At 33.4% G+C, this 22,017-nt stretch overlaps 1 protein-coding gene across 3 annotated transcripts in view; it reads right to left on the bottom strand.

Moving 5' to 3' along the window:
* The window catches only part of LOC111683647 (latrophilin Cirl), a 22,078-nt gene extending 1,538 nt beyond the window's left edge, over positions 1-20,540 (bottom strand). The window contains exons 1-13 of one of the 3 annotated variants that reach the window (XM_046954734.1): positions 19,949-20,540; positions 19,513-19,827; positions 17,368-17,439; positions 16,286-17,088; positions 12,375-13,930; positions 12,060-12,287; positions 11,781-11,985; positions 11,476-11,716; positions 3,954-4,122; positions 2,660-2,889; positions 2,493-2,590; positions 2,225-2,411; positions 394-2,153 (exon numbers count right to left, since the gene is read on the bottom strand). In XM_046954734.1, the coding sequence (XP_046810690.1) occupies positions 394-2,153; positions 2,225-2,411; positions 2,493-2,590; positions 2,660-2,889; positions 3,954-4,122; positions 11,476-11,716; positions 11,781-11,985; positions 12,060-12,287; positions 12,375-13,930; positions 16,286-16,341 (4,730 nt within the window). In that variant the 5' untranslated portion in view covers positions 16,342-17,088; positions 17,368-17,439; positions 19,513-19,827; positions 19,949-20,540. The remainder of the gene's footprint in view (positions 1-393; positions 2,154-2,224; positions 2,412-2,492; positions 2,591-2,659; positions 2,890-3,953; positions 4,123-11,475; positions 11,717-11,780; positions 11,986-12,059; positions 12,288-12,374; positions 13,931-16,285; positions 17,089-17,367; positions 17,440-19,512; positions 19,828-19,948) is intronic. The other 2 variants (XM_046954736.1, XM_046954735.1) reach the window with 2 other exon arrangements.
* Between the last annotated feature and the right edge of the window lie 1,477 nt (positions 20,541-22,017).

Here is a 22,017-nt window from a genome sequence, read left to right as displayed (position 1 = left end):
GTCTAGTCTATAGTCTAGTCTATAGTCTAGTCTATAGTCTAGTCTATAGTCTAGTCTATAGTCTAGTCTATAGTCTAGTCTATAGTCTAGTCTATAGTCTCGTCTTTACTCTAGACTTTAGTCTAGTCTATAGTCTAGTCTACAGTCTAGTCTATAGTCTAGTCTATAGTTTCGTCTACAGTCTAGTCTATAGTCTAGTCTATAGTCTAGTCTATAGTCTAGTCTATAGTCTAGTCTATAGTTTAGTCTATAGTCTAGTCTATAGTCTCGTCTTTACACTAGACTTTAGTCTAGTCTATAGTCTAGTCTATAGACTATCCTTAATCTAGACATTCGTCTAGTCTGTAGTCTAATCTTAAATATCTTGTTAAAAATCTGCTTTCATTTACTTACTGAAACCTTCTTTGAAAATCAGCATCCTGCATAGCCATCAGTCTACGCATACGTTCGTCACTTTGTGGCGGTAAATGATCATCACTACCCTCATCATCGGGCTCTTCGTCCTCCTCCTCTTCCTCGTCGTCTTCGTCATCCGTATAGGGACTCTCAGCCTCATGACCCTCAAAATCATCAACATAATCATGATGAGAACGTGATGGCATTTTACCAGGTAACATAACACCACCAGTAGGTGGACCACTCACAATACCTCCGCCACCATTATGATTATAACGTTGTTTCATTAATCGCTGCTGCTGCTGGTGGTGTTGTTGCTGTTGCCGTTGATACGCCAATTGCATGGCTCTTTCATCTTCATAGTCATGATGTTGCGGTAACAGATCATCGACATTATAATGTTGTACATCTGAGGTACGATTACTTAAGATCTCTTCGTATACGGGACCATTATCACTGGCCAATGAACCTTGATTATAATAGGTTTCAGCGCCGCCGCCTCCGCCGCTCATTGGTTGGTTTAAATCACAGTTGGAATGCTTATTTCTATAGTAACGTTGTTGTTGAGGGCCCGCCGTTTGGGAGAGCGCAAATTCCCCGGGGCCAGGACCACGACGATTCATTTGCTGTAGCAAATGAGCATGAGCAGCATGCTCCATTTGTTCATCGTCAGAGGACAACTGTTGCTGCTGCTGATGCTGTTGATAAGCGTGTGGTGGTCGTCTTTGTTGTTGCAGCTGTTGCTGATAATGAGGCGGTGGAGCACCCGGATCTAAGGCCTCAGCATAGTAGGAATGTGGCGCTGAGGGTGTGGGCTGTTTCATGGCTGTTTTCTTGTATGAAGGATAGAACAATATCTGCTGTGAAGTGGCTGTGTTGCGTGAATGCAATGAACCACTAGGTGAGTCGGAGCCAGTATTACTGCCCCGTTTCTTTTTGCTGTGACCCTGATTATGTTTCTGGGTCCAGTAGAAGAATTCATGAGACTGTTGTTGCTGCTGCTGCGGTGATATGCCAGAGCCATGATAGTCCCTCACTTGTCCTTGTTGTGCTGCCTGTTTGCTGTTGGCCTTTTGCCAGGCATAATAATCTGGCTGATGATAAAAAGCTTCTTGTGTTGGCGGTGGTACCACACCATTCATGCTGCCTGCAGCTAATTGCTGTTGTTTATGACCCTGACCAAATATTAAATGTGTAGAGCTAACCGATGAGGTGGGCGAAGTATGGCCAGCACTGGGGGTACGCAAGCCACCTGTAGATCTTAAAGTACCTGTAGTACCAGGACCAGTATTACGCTCCATTATCACATGACCCTGCAAAGTGGGATCATTTGTTTTGTTGGTATGTTGCAGCACTAAATTACCCGGCATTATGCCACTCTTAATGGTGCCGGCTGTGGCAACTATACCACCCACCGCACTGCTATTAGAAGAAGATCCTTGTCTACGTGTTTTGCTACCCTCATTTAGCTCACAGTCAGAAGAGGCCATAATGGCATCCTCAGTGGCTGAGATTATATTACCAGTTTCATCATTTTCATTAGCATCTCCCAAAGGAATTTTCGACTTTTTCAATTGAGTTCCCGTAGAAGAAACTAAAGCATTTGTATTGCTGTTCAAGGTGCCCGTATTTCCAGCAGAGTTCATGCCACAGGCACTGCCTCCCACAATACCCGAGGATATAGAGGTTTTGGAGCAACGCAAACACTTGGGCAACCAGGAGTTTTGTCTTACATACTTGCGATACTCACGGCGTATCTGGAATTTGTTAGAAATTACGTGTTAAATCACAATAAATTTATCAACATTTTGTTGACCCCCCCATTTACCTTTTCATTTTGTATGCAATGGAACACAAATATATAGATGCCCATCATGGTATTGAAACCTACGAAAAGGTAACCATATATTTGTGACATTTCATCATCCAATTTGGAACGTCTTAAATAGAAATAGGCCGTAAACCAGGCACCACATAGTAACAGCAAAAATATAAAACTACAGCGTATATCAAATCTAAATTTTACAAAATAAATATAATTTAATAAAACCAGATCTAAACAAATCCTCTCAAAGAAATCCTTTCTTCAAACTTACCTCACATTGGCCAATCTAGTATGTTCTTTATTTTTTAAAGCCGTGCGTGACTTGCGACACATTATTATCCACGATAAGAAAGTATAACCCAAGGCACCCTATTTGTGAAGCAAATTTTTTTTTATTAATCCAACAGAAAATTATTGCGAAAGTTTCCTCCTACTTACCATTAAAAATATCATTAGTGGCGTTACAAATGTGGCATAGAATAGAAAATTCGTTTCCATTAATACACAATAGTCATTTTCGGTATAGGTACTGGGATTTATGGCCAAAGAAATGGCCACTATTGTAAATGATAGTGCATAGGAGAGTAAATAGTAACAATTAACTTTTGAGGTCTGATCAACCTCTAGCAATATATCATCGGTGGTTAAAGTTGTATAGGATTGGAATGCTAAAAAGATATTTTTTTCGTTAGATAAAGAATCTTCTTGGGGCGATTAAGGTAAAATGTATTATTTGGACTTCTTGAAACTCTTTTATGTTCTAGTTCAGTTCTAGTACAGTTCTAGTTTGGTTCCAGTTCAGTTCAGTTGTAGCTCAGTTGTAGCTTAGTTGTAACTTAGTTGTAGCTCAGTTGTAGTCCAGTTCTAGTTTAGTTCTGGTTCAGTTCTAGTTCAGTTCTAGTTTAGTTGTAGTTTAGTTGTAGTTCAGTTCTAGTTCAGTTCCAGTTCAGTTCTAGTTCAGTTCTAGTTCAGTTCTAGTTCAGTTCTAGTTCAGTTCTAGTTCAGTTCTAGTTCAGTTTTAGTTCAGTTCTAGTTAAGTTCTAGTTCAGTTCTAGTTCAGTTCTAGTTCAGTTCTAGTTCAGTTCTAGTTCAGTTCAAGTTCAGTTCTAGTTCAGTTCTAGTTCAGTTCTAGTTCAGTTCTAGTTCAGTTCTAGTTCAGTTCTAGTTCAGTTCTAGTTCAGTTCTAGTTCAGTTCTAGTTCAGTTCTAGTTCAGTTCTAGTTCAGTTCTAGTTCAGTTCTAGTTCAGTTCTAGTTCAGTTGTAGCTCAGTTGTAGCTTAGTTGTAGATCAGTTGTAGTTCGGTTCTAGTTTAGTTCTGGTTCAGTTCTAGTTCAGTTCTAGTTTAGTTCAGTTCTAGTTCAGTTCTAGTGCAGTTCTAGTTCAGTTTTAGTTAGTTCTAGATCAGTGCTATTTCAGTTCTAGTTCAGTTCAAGTTCAGTTCTAGTTCAGTTCTAGTTCAGTTCTAGTTCAGTTCTAGTTCAGTTCTAGTTCAGTTCTAGTTCAGTTCTAGTTCAGTTCTAGTTCAGTTCTAGTTCAGTTCTAGTTCAGTTCTAGTGCAGTTTTAGTGCAGTTCTAGATCAGTTCTAGTTCAGTTATAGTTCAGTTCTAGTTTAGATCAAATCAGTTCTAGTTTAGATCAATTCAGTTCTAATTGAGCCCAAGTTTAGTTCTATTTTTCTATACGAAAAGTTTCTCCCGTAGAAGTTTTGTATACATTTGTAAAAAAACTTACCTTCAAAACAAAACCATGCTATGGCCGTTAAAATGGCACAATGTAAAAATACCGTTGTGAAACCGCAAAATATTATATTTGCTTCGACTTGTTCTATACCGATCAGGAATAGAACTTCGATTAATAATAAACAAATATAAATATTGCGATAAATAGAAGTGCGGGCAGACTGTAAAGAGAAAAGTGTAATAGAGAAGAAAGAAGTAGAAAAAAAGGAAATTAAACAAAAAAAAAAAAAAAAAAAACAGCCAAAAAATAAAAAAAGCCAATTAATAAAATTAAAATACAAGGAAATAGGAAAGAGTTTTTATGTTTTAAATTTAAGCCTTAATTATTAAATCTAGTTGTCGACAACAATAAAACTATTTAAATATAATTTAAATGTTAAAAAACAACAAAAAAAAAATGACTTAAAATTAAGGCTTAAATTTAAAGAAATAGAAATTTGTTTTGTTTTTTTTTATAAAATTTTGTTGATTGGTGGTGATGGTGGAGATTTATAGTTTTTTTAAAGAATTTTTTTTTATAAAAATAAAAAAAACAACACACAATTTTTTGGTTTTTTTTTTTAAGATAAAATTATTACATATAATAGCTGGTTTATTTATTTAAAAAAATATATATAATGAAATTATTAAATTAATGGACATTTTTTTTACAAACAAATTAAAATGCAAATGAATTGAGTTTTATTCTTTTTAAATGACTTAAATGATATAAATAACTTAAAATTATATATAATAACAGAAATTTTAAATTATAATAAAAAGTTTTTTATGTTTTAATTGATTTGAATAATTTTATATTATAAATTTAAAGAAATTTAATTTTAAATTTTTTTACAAAAAAAAATTACCAAATTCTATTAAAAAAGTGACTTTTTGGATAGTTTTATGTTAGAAAAAAGACTGTTTTAGAAAAATTTTCTATTAGAAAAGTGATTTCTTTAAAAAGTTTTCTATAAGAAAAGAGTCTTCTGTAGATAGTTTTCTATAAGAAAAGAGTCTTCTGTAGATAGTTTTCTATAAGAAAAGAGTCTTCTGTAGATAGTTTTCTATCTAAAAAGAGTCTTTTTTAAGACAGTTTCCTATCAGAAAAGTGTCTTCTTTAGATAGTTTTCTATCAGAAAAGAGTCTTTTTAAGACAGTTTCCTATTATATAAGAGTGTTCTGTAGATAGTTTTCTATCAAAAAAGTGTCTTCTTTAAATAGTTTTTTACTAGAAAAAGTCTTCTTTAGATAGTTTTATATCAGAAAAGTATCTTTTTAAGATAGTTTTTTTTATTATAAAAGTGTGTTCTGGAGATAGTTTTCTATCAGAAAAGTGTCTTCTTTAGATAGTTTTCTATCAGAAAAGAGTCTTTTTTAGACAGCTTCCTATTAGAAAAGAATCTTCTGTAGATAGTTTTCTATCTGTAAAGTGTCTTCTTAAGATAGTTTTTATTAGAAAAGAGTCTTCTCTAGATAGTTTTCTATCAGAAAAGTGTCTTCTTTAAACAATTTTCTATCAGTTTTTTATTAGAAAAGTATCTTTTTAGGATAGTTTTCTTTTCAGCTTTCTGTTAGAAAAGTGTTCTCGTTAGACAGTTTTCTGTTAAAAAGAGTATCTTCTTTTGACAGTTTTCTATTAGAAAAGAATCTTTTTAAGGCAGTTCTATTAGAAAAGTGACTTCTGTAGACGATAGATAGTTTCCTGTCTGAAAAAGAGTATTTTAAAGACTGACTGTTTTCTATATGAAGAGTGACTTCTTCAATTATCCATTAGAAAAGTTATCCATTGGAGAAGTGTCCTCTTAAGACAGTTTTCTGTTAGAAAAGGGACTTTTTAAGACTTTCTTCTTTGAAAGATTGTCTTCTTTAGACAGTTTCTATTAGAAAAGTGTCTTCTTCAATCAATTATCCATTAGAGAAGTGTCCTCTTAAGACAGTTTTCTGTTAGAAAAGGGACTTTTTAAGTCTTTCTTTTTTGAAAGATTGTCTTCTTTAGACAGTTTTCTATTAGAAAAGTGTCTTCTTCAATCAATTATCCATTAGAGAAGTGTCCTCTTAAGACAGTTTTCTGTTAGAAAAAAGACTTTTTAAGATTTTCTTCTATTTGAAAAGTGTCTTTTTAGGCAGTTTTCTATTAGAAAAGTCTCTTCAATCAATTATCCATTAAAGAAGTGTCCTCTTAAGACAGTTTTCCGTTAGAAAAAGGACTTTTTAAGATTTTCTTCTATTTGAAAAGTGTCTTCATTAGTCAGTTTTCTATTAGAAAAGTCTCTTCTTCAATCAATTATCCATTAGATAAGTTTCCTCTTAAGACAGTTTTCTGTTAGAAAAGGGACTTTTTAAGGCTTTCTTCCATTTGAAGAGTGTCTTCTTTAGGCAGTTTTCTATTAGAAAAGTCTGTTCTTCAATCAATTATCCATTAGAGAAGTGACTTCTTAAGATAGTTTTCTGTTAGAAAAGGGACTTTATAGAGGATCTTATTAGGGATTGGAAAGTACATACCGACTATTCGTTCTCTGACCATAGCCGGATTACCTTCACAGTGAATTTGAGTAAATCCAAGCAGGAACCCTTTAGGGACCGTAGGAAAACCGACTGGTTAAAATTCTACAACAGGGTCCGGTCAAGATTTTCGCAGATGGATATAAATGTTCTGCGGTCCCTCGAATTGGATAAGGTTGTAGACAAATTTACCAGTGTGTTAACGGAGAGCTATGAGCTATCCTGCCCGTTGAGATTTCCGGGTAGGCATAAGCAACCTAAGTGGTGGACCAGGGAACTACGTGATCAAAGGTCGACGGTTAGAAGGTTGTTTAATAAGGCAAAGCTTACTAGACTTCCAAAAGATTGGAACAACTACAAAGTGAGTTTCAATAAGTATAAGGGAGAGATCAAAAGAGCAAAACAGATATCATGGAGGAAATACTGTGAATCTGTTGGCAACGTAAATGAGATGTCTAGATTCCGTAGAATTTTAGCCAAAGACCCCAAGGCCTTAGGTTACATTCAGCGTGAAGACAACTCGTGGACGGAGTCCAGCTCAGAGACACTCTCTTTACTTATGGAAACTCACTTCCCAGGTTGTGCTGATATAGAATAGGGACTTAAGTCAGGGGGTCCAAGGACCTGGGGCTTCTAGTTATTCATCTGGTCATATTGATGAAATAGTCACTAGGGACAAATTGGGCTGGGCGGTGAACACTTTTGACCCATATAAATCACCGGGTCCGGATGGTGTTTTTCCGGCCATGCTCTGTAATATTCCTGAAGACGCATTGGCACTTCTAGCTGATATTTTCAAGAGGTGTCTCCTCACGGGATACCTTCCAAGAAGGTGGAGAGAGGTTAGGGTAATCTTTATTCCTAAGGCCGGTAGGGCATGCCACTCGAAACCTAAGGATTTCAGGCCTATCAGCCTATCGTCTTTTATACTGAAGACTTTAGAACGTCTGATAGATCTTTATCTCAGGAGCAATATAGATACCCGTCTTATTAGCAACGCTCAACATGCCTACCTAAAGGGTAAGTCGGTTGAGAGTGCGTTACATGAGGTGGTTGGTTGTATTGAGCACGGTTTAGAGCATAGGGAATATACTCTAGCCGCGTTTTTGGACATAGAGGGCGCCTTTAACAACATTAGAATAGAGGCCATCAGAGAGTCGTTAGTCGTACTCGGAGTTCAGGATTTCCTAGTGAGTTGGATAGTATCGATGCTTGATAGCAGAATTATCAACTCAACCTTAGGGATGATAGGATTCGCAAACGAGTTACCAGGGTACACCACAAGGAGGAGTGTTATCTCCCCTACTATGGTTACTGGCGGTCAACTCTATCCTAAGGATCTTTGAATCTAAAGGTAGGAAGATAGTCGCTTATGCGGATGACGTGGTGCTACTGGTCAAAGGTAAATTTCTCCCGACAATCAGTGAGGTCATGCAGTCAGCACTAAGTGATCTATCAACCTGGGCAAACAGGAATGGGTTGGGTGTGAATCCATCTAAGACGGAGCTAGTACTTTTCACTAGGAAATATAAAGTTGAGAGTTTTAGCTTGCCGAGATTAGACGGCGTTGAACTGAAATTATCGGAAGGAGCCAAGTATCTAGGGACCTTCCTCGACCAAAAATTGTCTTGGAAGAAGAATATACAGGAACGGCTTAAAAAGGGGCTCAATGCCTATTACACGTGCAGAAACTCTATTGGTAAGAATTGGGGTTTGCGACCAGACATGGTAAATTGGATTTACACGTCGGTAGTAAGGCCCATCATTACCTATGGTTGTACTGTGTGGTGGGTAGGAATGAGGAAATGCAGCTATAGATTAATACTCAGTAAGACTCAAAGGTGTGCTTCTATCGGCATAACAGGTGCCAGGGGCAGTACACCGCAAGCAGCATTGGATATTATTCTAAATCTGCTCCCAATTGAGAAATATGTTGAGAGTGTAGCGGCTAGGAACTTATTCAGACTGTTTGAATCAGCTCTAGTAAGACCAAAGCGGGTAGGCCACACTAGAATACTGTACGAGGTAGGTCTAACAGGAATTGAGGAAGTACGGAGGGTATTTCTGATCATTTGGTTACGACCCTGGACTTCGGAGTAACACCCTCAATAGTGATTCCTAGTAGGGATGAGTGGGAAGGATCCGAAGTACTGTTTGAGGGGTGTGCAGTTTTCACTGACGGATCCAAGATGGACTCTGGCACAGGTGCCGGGGTTTATTTGGTAGACAACAATATAAGAGTGTCCTACAGACTTCCGGACGAATGTAGCGTTTTTCAAGCGGAAATCCTGGCTATATGGAAATCCGTGGATATTATTAAGACACACATTACCAGGGGGTCGGAAGTGACGATTTATGTTGATAGTCAGGCAGCTCTTAAAGCTTTGCAGTGTAAAACGTTACATTCTAGCTTGGTAAACAGCTGCAAAAGAGACCTGGAAGGGTTAGTCAGGTTATACACACTCAGGCTGTGTTGGGTGCCGGGACACTGTGACATACAGGGTAATGAGATTGCAGATGAATTGGCCCGACAGGGCTCGGATCTGGAGCTCGATAGAAGGGTCAGTTCGGTAAAACCCCCCATTTGTCATTACTATAGGCTAATTTCCGAATATTTCAGAAAAACCACCAACCAATCCTGGTACAGTAGACTGGATTGTAGGGTTTCTAGGACACTATGGCCGAAGTTAAATCCAAAAGCAACCAGAATGCTATTAGGATTGGACAGGAAGAGTACAAGGATTTTAGTAGGGGTAATAACCGGACACTGCTCAATTGGAGCCTTTAGGGGTAATGGGGTCGGTAACACACAGGATTTTTGCAGGTTGTGTGAGGACGAAGAAGAACTGGAGACAGTAGAGCATATTTTATGCCACTGTCCCAGATTACAGAGTCTGAGACTGAAATGGCTAGGTAAAGGATTCCACGATGAACTAGGAGATGTAGCAGGGTGTAACCTAGGCGACATTATGGGCTTCATTAGGGGAACTTTTTGGATTTTCAGTTAATAGACAATTAAGGATTTCCCTTCCATGACCACTTCTTTTTTCTGTTCTCTTTTTGGAGGGAAAATCTCACTCTTCTCATCTCTCCTTTCTTCTGTTTTCTTCTGTTTTCTCCTTGTTCTTTATTAAAGGGATTCACAATGGACCATTGGGTCTCCGAGTGGATGTATACATTGATATACAACCCTTTTAAACTAAACTAAACTAAGGGACTTTATAAGGGTGTCTTCTATTAGAAGAGTGTCTTCATTAGGCAGTTTTCTATTAGAAAAATGTCTTCTTCAGTAAATTATCCATTAGAGAAGTGACTTCTTAAGGACTGTCTTGTTTTAGAAAAGTATCTTCTTTTGAAGACAGTTATCTAACAGTTTCCTGTTAGAAAAGTGTCTTCCTAATATTGTTTTTTGTTAAAAGACAATTTTCTTTTAGAAAAAAGTTTTCTTTAGACAATTTTATATCAGAATTGGGTCTTCTTTAACCAGTTTTCTTTCTTTTTTTAACCAATTTTCTATCAGAAAAGTGTCTTTTGATGATAGTTGTCTATTAGTTTTCTGTTAGGAAAGTGTCCTCTTAAGACAGTTTTCTGTTAGAAAGGTGTTTTCTTTAGATAGTTTTCTATCGAGTTTTTAATTTGAGAATTGTTTTCTTTAAACAGTTTTCTATTAAAAAAGCTTCTTTAAAAACAGTTTTCTAACAAAAAACAGTCTTCTTTAAATAACTTTTTTTTATCAAAAAACAGTCTTCTTTTAAGAGATTTCTCTTGGCAAAAACATCTTTACACAGTTTTCTATTAGAAATTTAACTTTTGTTTAACAAATTTTCTTTAAGAAAAAAGTTTTCTTTAAGCGATTGTTGTTTTAAATGAAATAAAATTTAAGAAACTAATTTTTTTTTAAATATTTACACAATTAATATTAAATTTTAAACAATAAAATACAAAAAAAAAATTTTGTGAATTTTTTCAAAATTTTCTAAAATTTAAAAATTGGAAAAAATTTCTTTAAACTACTTAAAACATATATCACAAAAAACAAAGTGCATAAAATTACTTAAAAATTATAAAAAAATTTAATTTTAAAATATTGTGAAAAGAAAACAATTTAAATATTTTCACCACCACCACCATTTATATTGTAAATCATCCATATTTCCTTGCATTATAATATTATTTGGATCGGAATTATTAATACGATTACTATTACTATTATTATGATTATTATTGCTATTATTATTATTATGATTATTATTACGATTATTAACATTTAAATTATTGCTAGCTTGGGCGACCAGGGCGGCTGCTGTGGCAGCATTATTACTATTATTAACATTATTATGATGTTGCTGTAGAGCAGCAGCTATTGAGGCTGCTGCAGCAACAGCAGCAGCTGATGTATTAGACATAGAAGTTTCCATTTGTTGTTGTTGTTGATGCGACAAATGATTATGATTAAGATTATGACCATGATTATGATGTGTATGAGGAGGTTGTAGATTAAGATTTAAATTTAAATTATTCATTTGTAAATTACGTTGATTATTATTCGCCACAACAACGGCAGCAGCAGCTGCTGCAACAACTTGCTGTTGTTGTTGTTGCTGCTGCTGTTGTTGTTGTTGTTGTTGCTGCTGTTGTTGCAATTGTTGTAGATTATAGTTATTGGCATTTAAATTATTACGATTTGAATTACGTATAGAATTGTGTTGTATAAAATTATTAGCATTTAAATTGGATGGAGCTTGAGTAAGATTTTGTAAATGTTGTAAATTCAATTGTTGTTGTAAATTTTGTATATTATTGGTAGCATTAGAAGAACTATTCGAATTACTATTCGCATTTGTTATTTGTATAGATTCATGGGTTTGTTCTATAATATTATTTTGTCTTCTTGTGCTGCCACCACTCAAACTATTACCACCCAAACCAGTTAATGCCGAACCGGTTAAATTTAAGCCAGCACCACCACCTTGGCCACCCCCCCTACGCGAACGATTTAAATGATTTTGTTGTCTACTAGTAGATCTTACCTTAATAAATACGCCATTAAATATTTTCAAAGTTAATAACGCTATCACTATAAAAACCAAACAAATGGAAATGCTGACATAAATCAAAATTCTCATATTGCCATCGAACATGGTGAATAAAGAATGTGTATGATCGTCCATGACATCCATTAGAATAGCAAAATTTGTTAAATGATTACACATGCATATGCTGTGCGTGCGATTGGTGGACTCCAAAATACAACCATTAGCAGACCAGGCACTAGTTAAAGAATAACAATATTAAACTCAAGTTTAAATAGAGAAGAACATTTGAAACTACTTACTGATCTATATAGTTCCAGAAAACACAGGTTGGATTGGTAACATTTTCGGTTTTTAAATGTCTTAAAACTAATTTAATGGGTTGTGATAGCTGTATGTGACGTCCTTTACCCAAACTAGCTGATATAACTTTACTATTTAGAATGCGTATACGTTGTTGGCTGCTGGAAGCATCACTATCATTGGCTAAAATGGCAGTATTGCGTACTGTTCCAACAAAAAAAGAAAGAAAAGAAATTGAATTAAATTTAGAAACTTGTTTTTAAACCCTTAAAACTTACTATAACTTCTGGCAGATTTTAAATCAAAATGATCATAGGAGGGTTTGAGTATAGATTCCAAACGATCAAAGGCAGCAAACACTATGCGCACTAAACCGCCCTCACTGTTTTCGATTAAGGCGGCTCGTGGTAATTCTATTCTATCATCACTTATTTGCCACTGTTCAGCATCGGGAAATACTTCATTGTTTTGTATACTTTTAGTTTCCAAGACACGCACGGAAAGCACTACGCAAAAAAACACAAAAACAATAAAGATTTTATAACATTTTTACTCCAAAAGGCTGTTGTTTTTACAAACTCCATAACACTTACATATATTCTTAACCTTTTGCACAACATTCCTTTCCCTTATAATAGTATCAGCTAAAAGAAAAGCATTATCCTCTAGACCGGTTAACAATGAAGTGGCCACTCTCATTTGATCCTCTTGATTAAGATCTAACCATGAAGATAATTGTGATTCATCCAAAAGATTTGAACCAGTTTTAACAACACCCTGTAACAATTCCAAAATCATGGCCTCTCTTAAACGTTGATCGGGGAAAGTTTCTTTATCATGATACATTTTCTCTGACATGGCTTGTATGATTTTGGTGGTAACTAACATATCACCACCATAGAGTGTCTTACTGCTGGTCACTTCGGATAAATCATTGGCTATTGATATAAGCGATGAATCACGATGATTAACACGTACTTCTAGATTATTTAACCATAAACTACGACATTGTGTTAGATCGGGTGTTAAAGGATGCCAGGTGGGTTCAAAATTACGTAATCTTAGATTGAGACAGGATGTGCCATTACATATGGGTGTTTGTGTAGAGCTGGCAGAGTCTTCTTCATCATCCAATGTTATTCTTTTCATTAAAACACAACGCCATTTAGCTATGCCGGTAGCACCACCAGGACAGGGTTGTACATTAACATCTCCTACTCGTGTCATATTCCAGAAAAGATTGCGTGCATTAGTGGGTCCACAAAACATATTGGTTTCATCTTCTCCTCCTAAACCAGAATTGAGATTAATGTTGTTAATGGATTTTATAATACCAGCTCCTAAAGTAGTATTTAAACTGCCCAGGGAAGAGGCTGTGGTGGTGCCGGTAGGAGGAGATTGTTGCTGCTGCTGTTGCTGTTGTCCTCTAGTAGTAGTTTTGGTGGTTAGCAAAGTGCCATCATCACTGCCAGTACCTCCTACACCGGTAAGTATTCTAGTGTTGGGTGGAGCGGTGGTATTGCTGTTGCTGTTGTTATTACTAACAGGAGCTTTGCTAGTTTTGCTTTCGGTTTTATGCAAATGCTGCTGCTGCTGTTCCCCTCCTCTAGTAGGTGGTCCTCCCCCCTCCTTACCCTGATCATTCGAAGGATGATGACCACCATTAGTGGCTGAATGATGATGATGATGTAAAGGCGGTGGTGGTGGTAAACCATCATGACGTGTAGGTGTTTTTAAAGCAGTACTATTATAACTACCTGCCTTTAGACGACCACCCGGCAGTGTTGTGTGTATAGTTGGTGGACCTGGCGATGAAGGCACCACACTATTTGGTGGCATATTGCCAACTCCTCCTAATGGTAGATTTGTATTAGCCATACCTGGTATAGGCATTTGTGGTCGTTGGGCTGGTGGCAAAGGTGGCGATAAAACGGCAGGATTTATTATTGAAGAACTACTACCATTCGGTAGTAAAGGTGGAGCATTCGATAGAACCCAGGGAGGCGGACTGGGACGATTTGTTGTTGTTGAAGTTTGTGAAGCCGATATGCATTGATAATGTGCCTCCAAATATTTATGTGTACCCGGACAAGGATCACCAAACATACTGGTTGTAGCCAAAACACTACAACTTTGTTTATGAGCACATCTGTTGGGAAATACATGAAGATTAACAATTTGTCAGGATAGTCTTCTGTTTTAGGAAAGTGTCTTGTATGAACAGTTTTCCATAGCATAATGTCTTGTTGGAAAAGTGTCTTGTCAGTGCAGTTTTTTATTAAAGTGTCTTGCAAGGTCAGTTTTCTTTGGAAAAGTACCAGTTTTCTTTACAAAATTGTCTTGTAAGAAGAGTTTTCTCTAGAAAAGTGTTCTGTGAGAGCAGTTTTCTATAGAAGTATCTTTAAAGGGCAGTTTTCTTTTGTAAGAGCAGTTTTCTATAGAAAAGTGTCTTGTAGGAGCAGTTTTCTATAGAAAAGTGTCTTTTAAGAACAGTTTTCTATAGAAAAATGTCTTTTAGGAGCAGTTTTCTATAGAAAAGTGTCTTGTAGGAGCAGTTTTCATTAGAAAAGTGTCTTGTAGGAGCAGTTTTCATTAGAAAAGTGTGATTGATGTAGGAGCAGTTTTCTATAGATAATTGTCTTTTAGGAGCAGTTTTCTATAGAAAAATGTCTTTTAGGAGCAGTTTTCTATAGAAAAGTGTCTTGTAGGGACAGTTTTCTTTAGAAGTGTATTGTAAGGGCAGTTTTCTTTAGAAAAGTGACTTGTAAGAGCAGTTTTCTATAAAAATGTCTTGTAAGCGCATTATTCTTTGGAAAATTGACAGTTTTCTTTAGAAAAGTGTCCTGTTAGAACAGTTTTTTTTCAGAAAAGTGTTTTGTAAGGGCAGTTTTATTTAGAAGTCTTTCAAGGGCAGTTTTCTTTTAAATAATGCCTTGTAAGGACAGTGTTCTTTTGCAAAATGTATTGTTAGAGCAGTTTTTTTAGAAAAGTGTTTTGTAAGAGCAGTTTTCTATAAAAAAGTGTCTTGTAAGAACAGTTTTCTATAGAAAAGCGTTTTGTAAGGACGGTTTTCTTTAGAAGTGTCTTGTAAGGGAAGTTTTCTTTAGAAAAGTGTTTTGTAAGGACAGTTTTCTTTAAAAAGTATCTTGTAAGAGCAGTTTTCTTTAAAAAAATGTGTCTTGTAAAGACATTTTTCTTTAGAAAAGTGTTTTGTAAGAAGAGTTTTCTTTAGAAGTCAGTTTTCTTTAGAAAAGTGTCTTGTGAATGCAGTTTTCTTTAGGAAAGTGTCTTGTAAGTCAGCTTTCTTCAGAAAAGTTTCTTGTTTGCAAAGTTTTGTGTAGAAAAGTGTCTTCTTTCAAGAGTTTTCTATAAAAAATTGTTTTGTTTGGAAGGTTTTCTATAGAAAAGTGTCAGTTTTCTTCAGTAAAGTTTCTTGTTTGTAAAGTTTTGTATAGAAAAGTGTCTTCTTTAAAGAGTTTTCTATAAAAAATTGTTTTGTTTGGAAGGTTTTCTATAGAAAACTGTCTTTGAACAGTTTTCTTTAGAAAATAGTCTTGTTTGTATAGTTTTCGATAGAAAATTGTCTTCTTTGAACTTTTTTCTATACACAGGACAGTTTTCTTTAGTAAAATTCCTTATTTGGACTGTTTTCTAGGATTTTTTTTGTCTGGGCAGTTTTCTATAAAAAAGGGGTATTGTTTGAAAAGTTTTCTTTAGAAAAGTGTCTTGTTCGGACAGTTCTCTATAGAAAAAGTGTTGTTTTAACAGTTTTCTTTAGAACGATGTCTTCTCCGGATAGTTTTCTATACAAATAGTGTTTTTGAACAGTTTCCTTTAGAAGATAGTCTTGTTTGGACAGTTTTCGATAGGAAAGTGTCTTGTTTGGGCATTTTTCTATAGAACTGTCTTGTTTGGTCAGTTGTCTATGGAAAAGTGTCTTGTCAGGACAATTTCCTTTAGAAAATAGTCTTGTTTGAACAGTTTTCGATACGAAAGTGTCTTGTTTGGGCATTTGGGAAAAGTGCCTTGTCAGTACAATTTCCTTTCGAAAATAGTCTTGTTTGGACAGTTTTCGTTACGAAAGTGTCTTTTTTGGGTATTTTTCTATAGAACTGTCTTGTTTGGTCAGTTGTCTATGGAAAAGTGTGTTGCCAGGACAGTTTTCTGTAAAAAATAATCCTGTTAAAGGATTTTTCTTGAGAAAAGTATCAGTTTTTTATAGAAATATCTTGTTTGAACACATTTTAAGAGAAAAATGTCTTTGTTTAGAAACTTTTCTATAGAAAAGTATTTTCTTAAGACAATTTTCTATGTAAACCATTTCTAATTTGGACAATTTTCTATAGAAAAGTTACTTGTTTGAACAGTTATCTTAAGAAAATGTCTTTTAAGAAAAGATTTCCTTAATATGTATTCTTGTCAAAATAATTTTCTTAAGAAAAGTTTTGTTATGTTAATGTCAATTTTCTATAGAAAAATTTTGAAGATTTATTTTTAAATTTACCTTGAATTAAGCACCGTTAAACTTTTTGGAAACATACAATTAACACTCCATTCCATATTGCCATGATCATTGCATATTGTTATGGAAAAACGTCCATAATTGGCTCTGATTAGATTTATCAAATCACCCGGTTCACATTCTATGGTTAATTTCTTACCTTCACATGCATAAGCCGTTTGATATTTAGGTGCTAAAAATTTTATTTCAATAATTGTTTTTTTTTATAAAATTAATTAAGGGAATTAAGTTTTTAATATGATAAAAAAAAAAAATTAAATGTTTTAATAAAAAGGTATATAAACAATATAATCAATATAGTTTTATAAAACAAAAAAATGTTATTAAATTAGTTGTTGTTGAAGTTTTATAGTTGGATTTTTGTAATTAGGATTGGTTTGGTTCTGCAACGTTGTTATCTGTAAAGAAACTTTTTATGTTAAGGCATAAAATGACCAATAGGGTCTTATATAATAAATAATATAATATTATCAATATATAATATAATAATAAAAATGATACTTTTACTCTTGTTTATGAAAGTTTTTCTTTTTTTCTGTTAATAAAAAACTTTCTTTTATTTTTTTTTTTTTTTTTTGTTATACTTAGTGAGTTGACATTTAAGTGGAGTAGAATTAGCAGTTAACAATTAGTTAAATTTGCAATTATAATTGTGATGATTTCTCATAGAATTTATCAAATTAAGTACCAGATCCAAATCCTTTAAAGTTGATGAACATTTGAACAAAGAAAACATCCAACGATCTCAGCTAAAGCTTGTCTTAAGAATTGTGTTAATTCTCCAACTGAAATGATATACAAAAAACACATTTTGTTAATCTCTCTGATTCACATTATCTTTATGTATATATTTCCCATGTTTACTTGTAATCAATCTTTTAAGAGAACGACTTTCAAAACCACCAGCCGACCACAGCTGTTGTTTATTTAATGTTTGTTTATTTTATAACAACATATTTGTTTGTTTATTTTTAAGATAACATTTGATGTGTGAAATAAGATAAAAGAATTCCTAGGTATACCTAACAATATAAAATTATAAAAAAAAATAAGTGTAAACTTACCCCATGGTTAAGATATCATTTGTAGCAATCAGAACATTTGTATAAATAAAAGATTTTCTAGGTAGATTTAAGCTAAAATGAGGAAAGGAAAAAGATATTGTTTAATCAATGATATTAGATATGTTTGTTTTGGTTTTAAAGAACATTTCGTTTACAACAAACTTTTCTAAAGAAATTTATGTTAACAACATATTTATGTAAAGAAAACTGTCTACGGAAGATGGTTTTTTTAAAGAATATTGTCTCCGGGAGACAAACTTAAAACACTATTCCAAATATATAGAGATTTATTTAGAATAGTGCCTCATATTTGTCTTTCAAGACACTTTTCTAAAAAAACTGTCCTTGTAAGAAGCTTTCCTAAACATAAACTTTCTCTGGAAGAAATATTTCTAAGAAATACATTTTTTTTAAAGAAAACTATTTCAGCAACAAACTTTTTCAATAGAAACTATCACCGAAATACAATTTTATAAGGAAAACTTCCTAAAGAAGACTTCTAAACACTGACTTGAAGAAAACTCTCTTAACAAGTTAGTTTTCTATAGAAAACTATTTCAGCAAGACACTTTTTCAGTAGAAACTATCACCGAAATACAATTTTTTTAAGGAAAACTTTCTGAACAAAACTTCTAAACACTGACTTAAAGAAAACTCTCTTAAAAAGCTAGTTTTCTATAGAAAACTATGTTGACGGGCAAATTTCTAGAGAAAACTGTCCGACAAAACACTTTTCTAAAGAAAACTTTTCTCATAAAGTACTTTTGTAAAGAAAACTGTCAGAAGAAGAGATATTTTGTGAGAGAAATTCTTTAGAAAACACTTTTCTAAGTAAAATAATCTTTAAAACTTTCTGTATAAGACTTTTAAACACTGACTTAAAGAAAACTCTCTTAACAAGTTACTTTTTTTAAGAAAAATATCTGACAAGGCAATTTTCTAAAGAAAACTTTCCTGTTAAAACACTTTTGTAAAGAAACTGTTGGTAGAAGATATATTTTGTGAGATAACTTCTTTAAAAACTCTTTTCTAAAGAAAATTCTCTTTAGAAGACACTTTTCTAAGTAAAATAAACTTTAAAGGACACTTTTCTAAAGACAACTGTCTATAGAAGACACTTTTGTGAAGAATGTTATCTTTAGAAGACTTGTCTAAAGAAAATTATTCTCAGAAGATACTTTTCCAAAAACACTTGGGTATATAAGATACTTTTAGAAAGGAGGCGGTGTTTAACAGACTTTTTTCAAACAAAAGCTTTCTAAGCAGTCACTTTTCTAAAAAATCAGTCTTTATAAGAAGTTTTTCTGAAGAAAACTTTCTAAAGAAGACGCTTTCATAAATAAAACCGTCTTTGAAATGTATTTAGAAAACATTTTTATAAAGAAAACTGTATGGATGACACTATTCCAAAGAAAAAACTTTATTAATGAAAACTATCTTTACAAAACACTGCCGTCCACACGACAATCAGATCTCCGCTTCGAAACAATCCGATTCTTAATCGGCCCAAGATTGGCAAACCAGCGGAAGTTTTTACCCTACCGAAAGTTTTTTCCCCAGATAAGAATATCCAGTTACAGCCAACCTGTTACAACAGCAACCAATCTGGTTCAACCCTAGCAAAGAACATCCATACACAACTAATCTGGTTCGTTGCCATTACAATTAGATCTCCGCTCGGGAGCGACTCGATTCTCAATCGGTCAAAGATTGTCAACTTAACAACAGCTGTATCTACCGAAAGTTTTTTCCCCAGATAAGAACATCCAGTTACAGCCAACCTGTTACAACAACCAATCTGATTCAACACGACAAATGCAACTTCACGCAGGAACGACCCGGGTCATACTCCATCAAAGATTTGCAAACCAGCAACAGCTGTATCAGCTGAGTTTTATCCGTTACAACTGTTACAACAACAAAACACTAGTGTAAAGACAACTCATTAGAAGACACTTTTCTTAAGAAAACACTTAAGAAGACTTTCTTTTACTCTCTGTTAAAGAAACTTTTCTACAGAAATCTTTAAAAAAAACTGTAATGAAAACTATTTCAGCAATTGTCTTCGAAAGACTTTTTAACATAAATTTTGAACAAAAAAAACTTTAATTCTATAAATAAATATTATAAATTTATAAGACTTACCTTTTCAAAGCATTTCTATAATAAATGGCAACAGGAAAACACTCCCATTCAAATTCCATTATCGTACTAGTATCCACTTGAATAAACTTCCTTTTTTTATGATGGTTTGTTATGTACAAAACTCATTTACACTAACAAAATCATACTCGTTTTTTTTTTCTCACTATAAGTATGTTTATATGTGTCTGACTAATTTATCTACTCCTTGTTGTTGTTTTACTGCATACTTTCATATATGTATATACACATATAATAATGAGTGCATTTTTCTATGTCGTTTTCTTTTCATTCCAGAATACATACACAAATACTACTCTAGATGTAACATAAAAAAACAACAACTATTGTAATGATGAGTTTTTTTTTGTTGGTGTTGTTTCTTCGTGGTCTTTCGTTCTTTGTATGTAATACATACATACTATTGGAAAAAAATTACCAGATACAGAAAAATCCAAAACCAACAACAACCACATACAAAAGCAAGAGTTGAAAAAGGTCATTAAAATTTCATTATACTTTGGAAGATAATGATGATTATAATAATAAGATTCCTCAGCCATGACTCCATATTTTAAAATCATGTTTTTGATAACTACGATGAAGAAATCCATTGTGGAGCGATGTTAAATAACGCCCACAGCTATTTTTCATAGTTATTAATTTTTTCAAGTTATTTTTTGGCACAGACATTATTGATTTTTTTCAGCTAAATAAATTAATTGACTATAATTTTGTATTTTTATAAAGAATAAAGTTTCTCCTTTAATTAATTTTTAAGGCGTAGCTGCTTGAAAACTGGTTTTTCTTATAGAAAACTGGAATTTTTTCACTTTGTTCAAATTTTTCTGGGGCTTTGTTCCCAATTAGTGTTGAGACTTTTTTAGTTAAACTCAAATTCCATTAGGAATTTTATATTTTCTTTATATATATGTTATTTATTTTAAAGTTTATATTTTTATTTATATTCTTTGCTTAAATTCTTTTAAAAATTGGCTATTTTATTTATTTAAATTTTAATTTAAAATTATTTTCACTTGATTTTTTCTTAGCGGACACAACTTCACAGCACTGAAAAATTCTCTATACTGAAAAGAGTTACCAACTGGATAGACATTGTAGGGTTGCTTTGTAGTAGCAGAATTTCTTTTGAAGTCGGCAGAAAACTTATCAAGCGGCAGCGATGTATTTTGGTGCCGGATGATTGACGCTGCCGACGTTTCAAGCAAAGATTGTTTGACGTTGTAGCAGCGAATACAGCAGTAAAAGGGAGTAGTTGCAAAAATGAGTACTAAAAAAAATATGAAATTTTTGAAAAATAATGAAATTAAATAAAAATATAAGCAAGAGAAGCATAAATATAAGTTAAATATAAAATATAAGTATATATTTTTAATTTTTATTTAAATTACTTTTTGCTTATATTTACAAAATGTTTGTTTTTAATTAATTTTTATGTTGCTTTTAAAATAACGGTTCTTGAAATAAACTAGAGTTGCCATATTTTGAAAATTTTATGGAATTGTTTTGTGTCGGTTTTAAAATGAAAACCCGAATAGAATAAATACTAAAGAGTAGACTGTAGAGAACAATAAAGACTAGACAATAGTCCATACTAAAGACTAGAATATAGACTAGTCTATAAACTAGACTATATATTAGATTAGAGACTGGACTTTAGATTATAGATTACACTATAGACTAAACACTAGACAATAAACTAGAATATCCTATAAACTAAACTATTGACTATATTAAACATTAGACTATAAACTAGACTAAAGACTAGACTATACTATAGACCAGACACTCATCTTTCTATTATAAATATAAATAAAGGTTATAGTTTTTGAAAAACTCCATCTATTGTAGGGTTTTCTTTTACAAAAATGGGTTCTATAGGAAGTTTTCTATTAGAATAGTGTCTTCTCTAAAATGATTTCTTCTTAGGAAGGGTTTAATACTACTTAGTTAAAGTAGGCTTAACTTGCTGTTAGATTAAACTCGAAACAAATTTAGGCGGATTTTAATCGATGATTGTTTTTTCAGTTTTGGATTTAAGTTTAGTTAACTTTGTTAGTATTGCCAACTTTTCACTCAAAAACATAAACAATGAACAGCTGTTTTTTGCAAGTAATACTTTTGTAAAATGAAAATTTTTGGAAATTTGGATTATCTTTATCTGAAAACCGCGCCCTTAGTGTTAGCTTTCTATTAAAAAAGTCTTGTATAGGTAAATTTCTATTAAGAAATCGACTTCTATAGATGGCTTTCTATATGAAAAGTGTATTCTTTATGTCAATTTTCTATTCGAAAAGTGTCTTTCAAGTTCTGTTGTTGTAACAAATTGGCTGTAACTGGATGTTCTTACCTGTGGGAAAAAAACTTCCGGTTGATACAACTGTTGCTGAATTGACAACCTGTGGCCGATTGAGAATCGGGTCGTACCGGAGCGGAGATCCAATTGTCGTGGGTTTTGTAGTTTTATTTTGTTCACACATTTATTTG

Source organism: Lucilia cuprina, chromosome 6, assembly GCF_022045245.1.
Source record: "Lucilia cuprina isolate Lc7/37 chromosome 6, ASM2204524v1, whole genome shotgun sequence".
NCBI lineage: Eukaryota > Metazoa > Arthropoda > Insecta > Diptera > Calliphoridae > Lucilia > Lucilia cuprina.
Note: the sequence above shows the minus strand (reverse complement) of the source record. Positions and strands in the feature narration are given on the sequence as shown.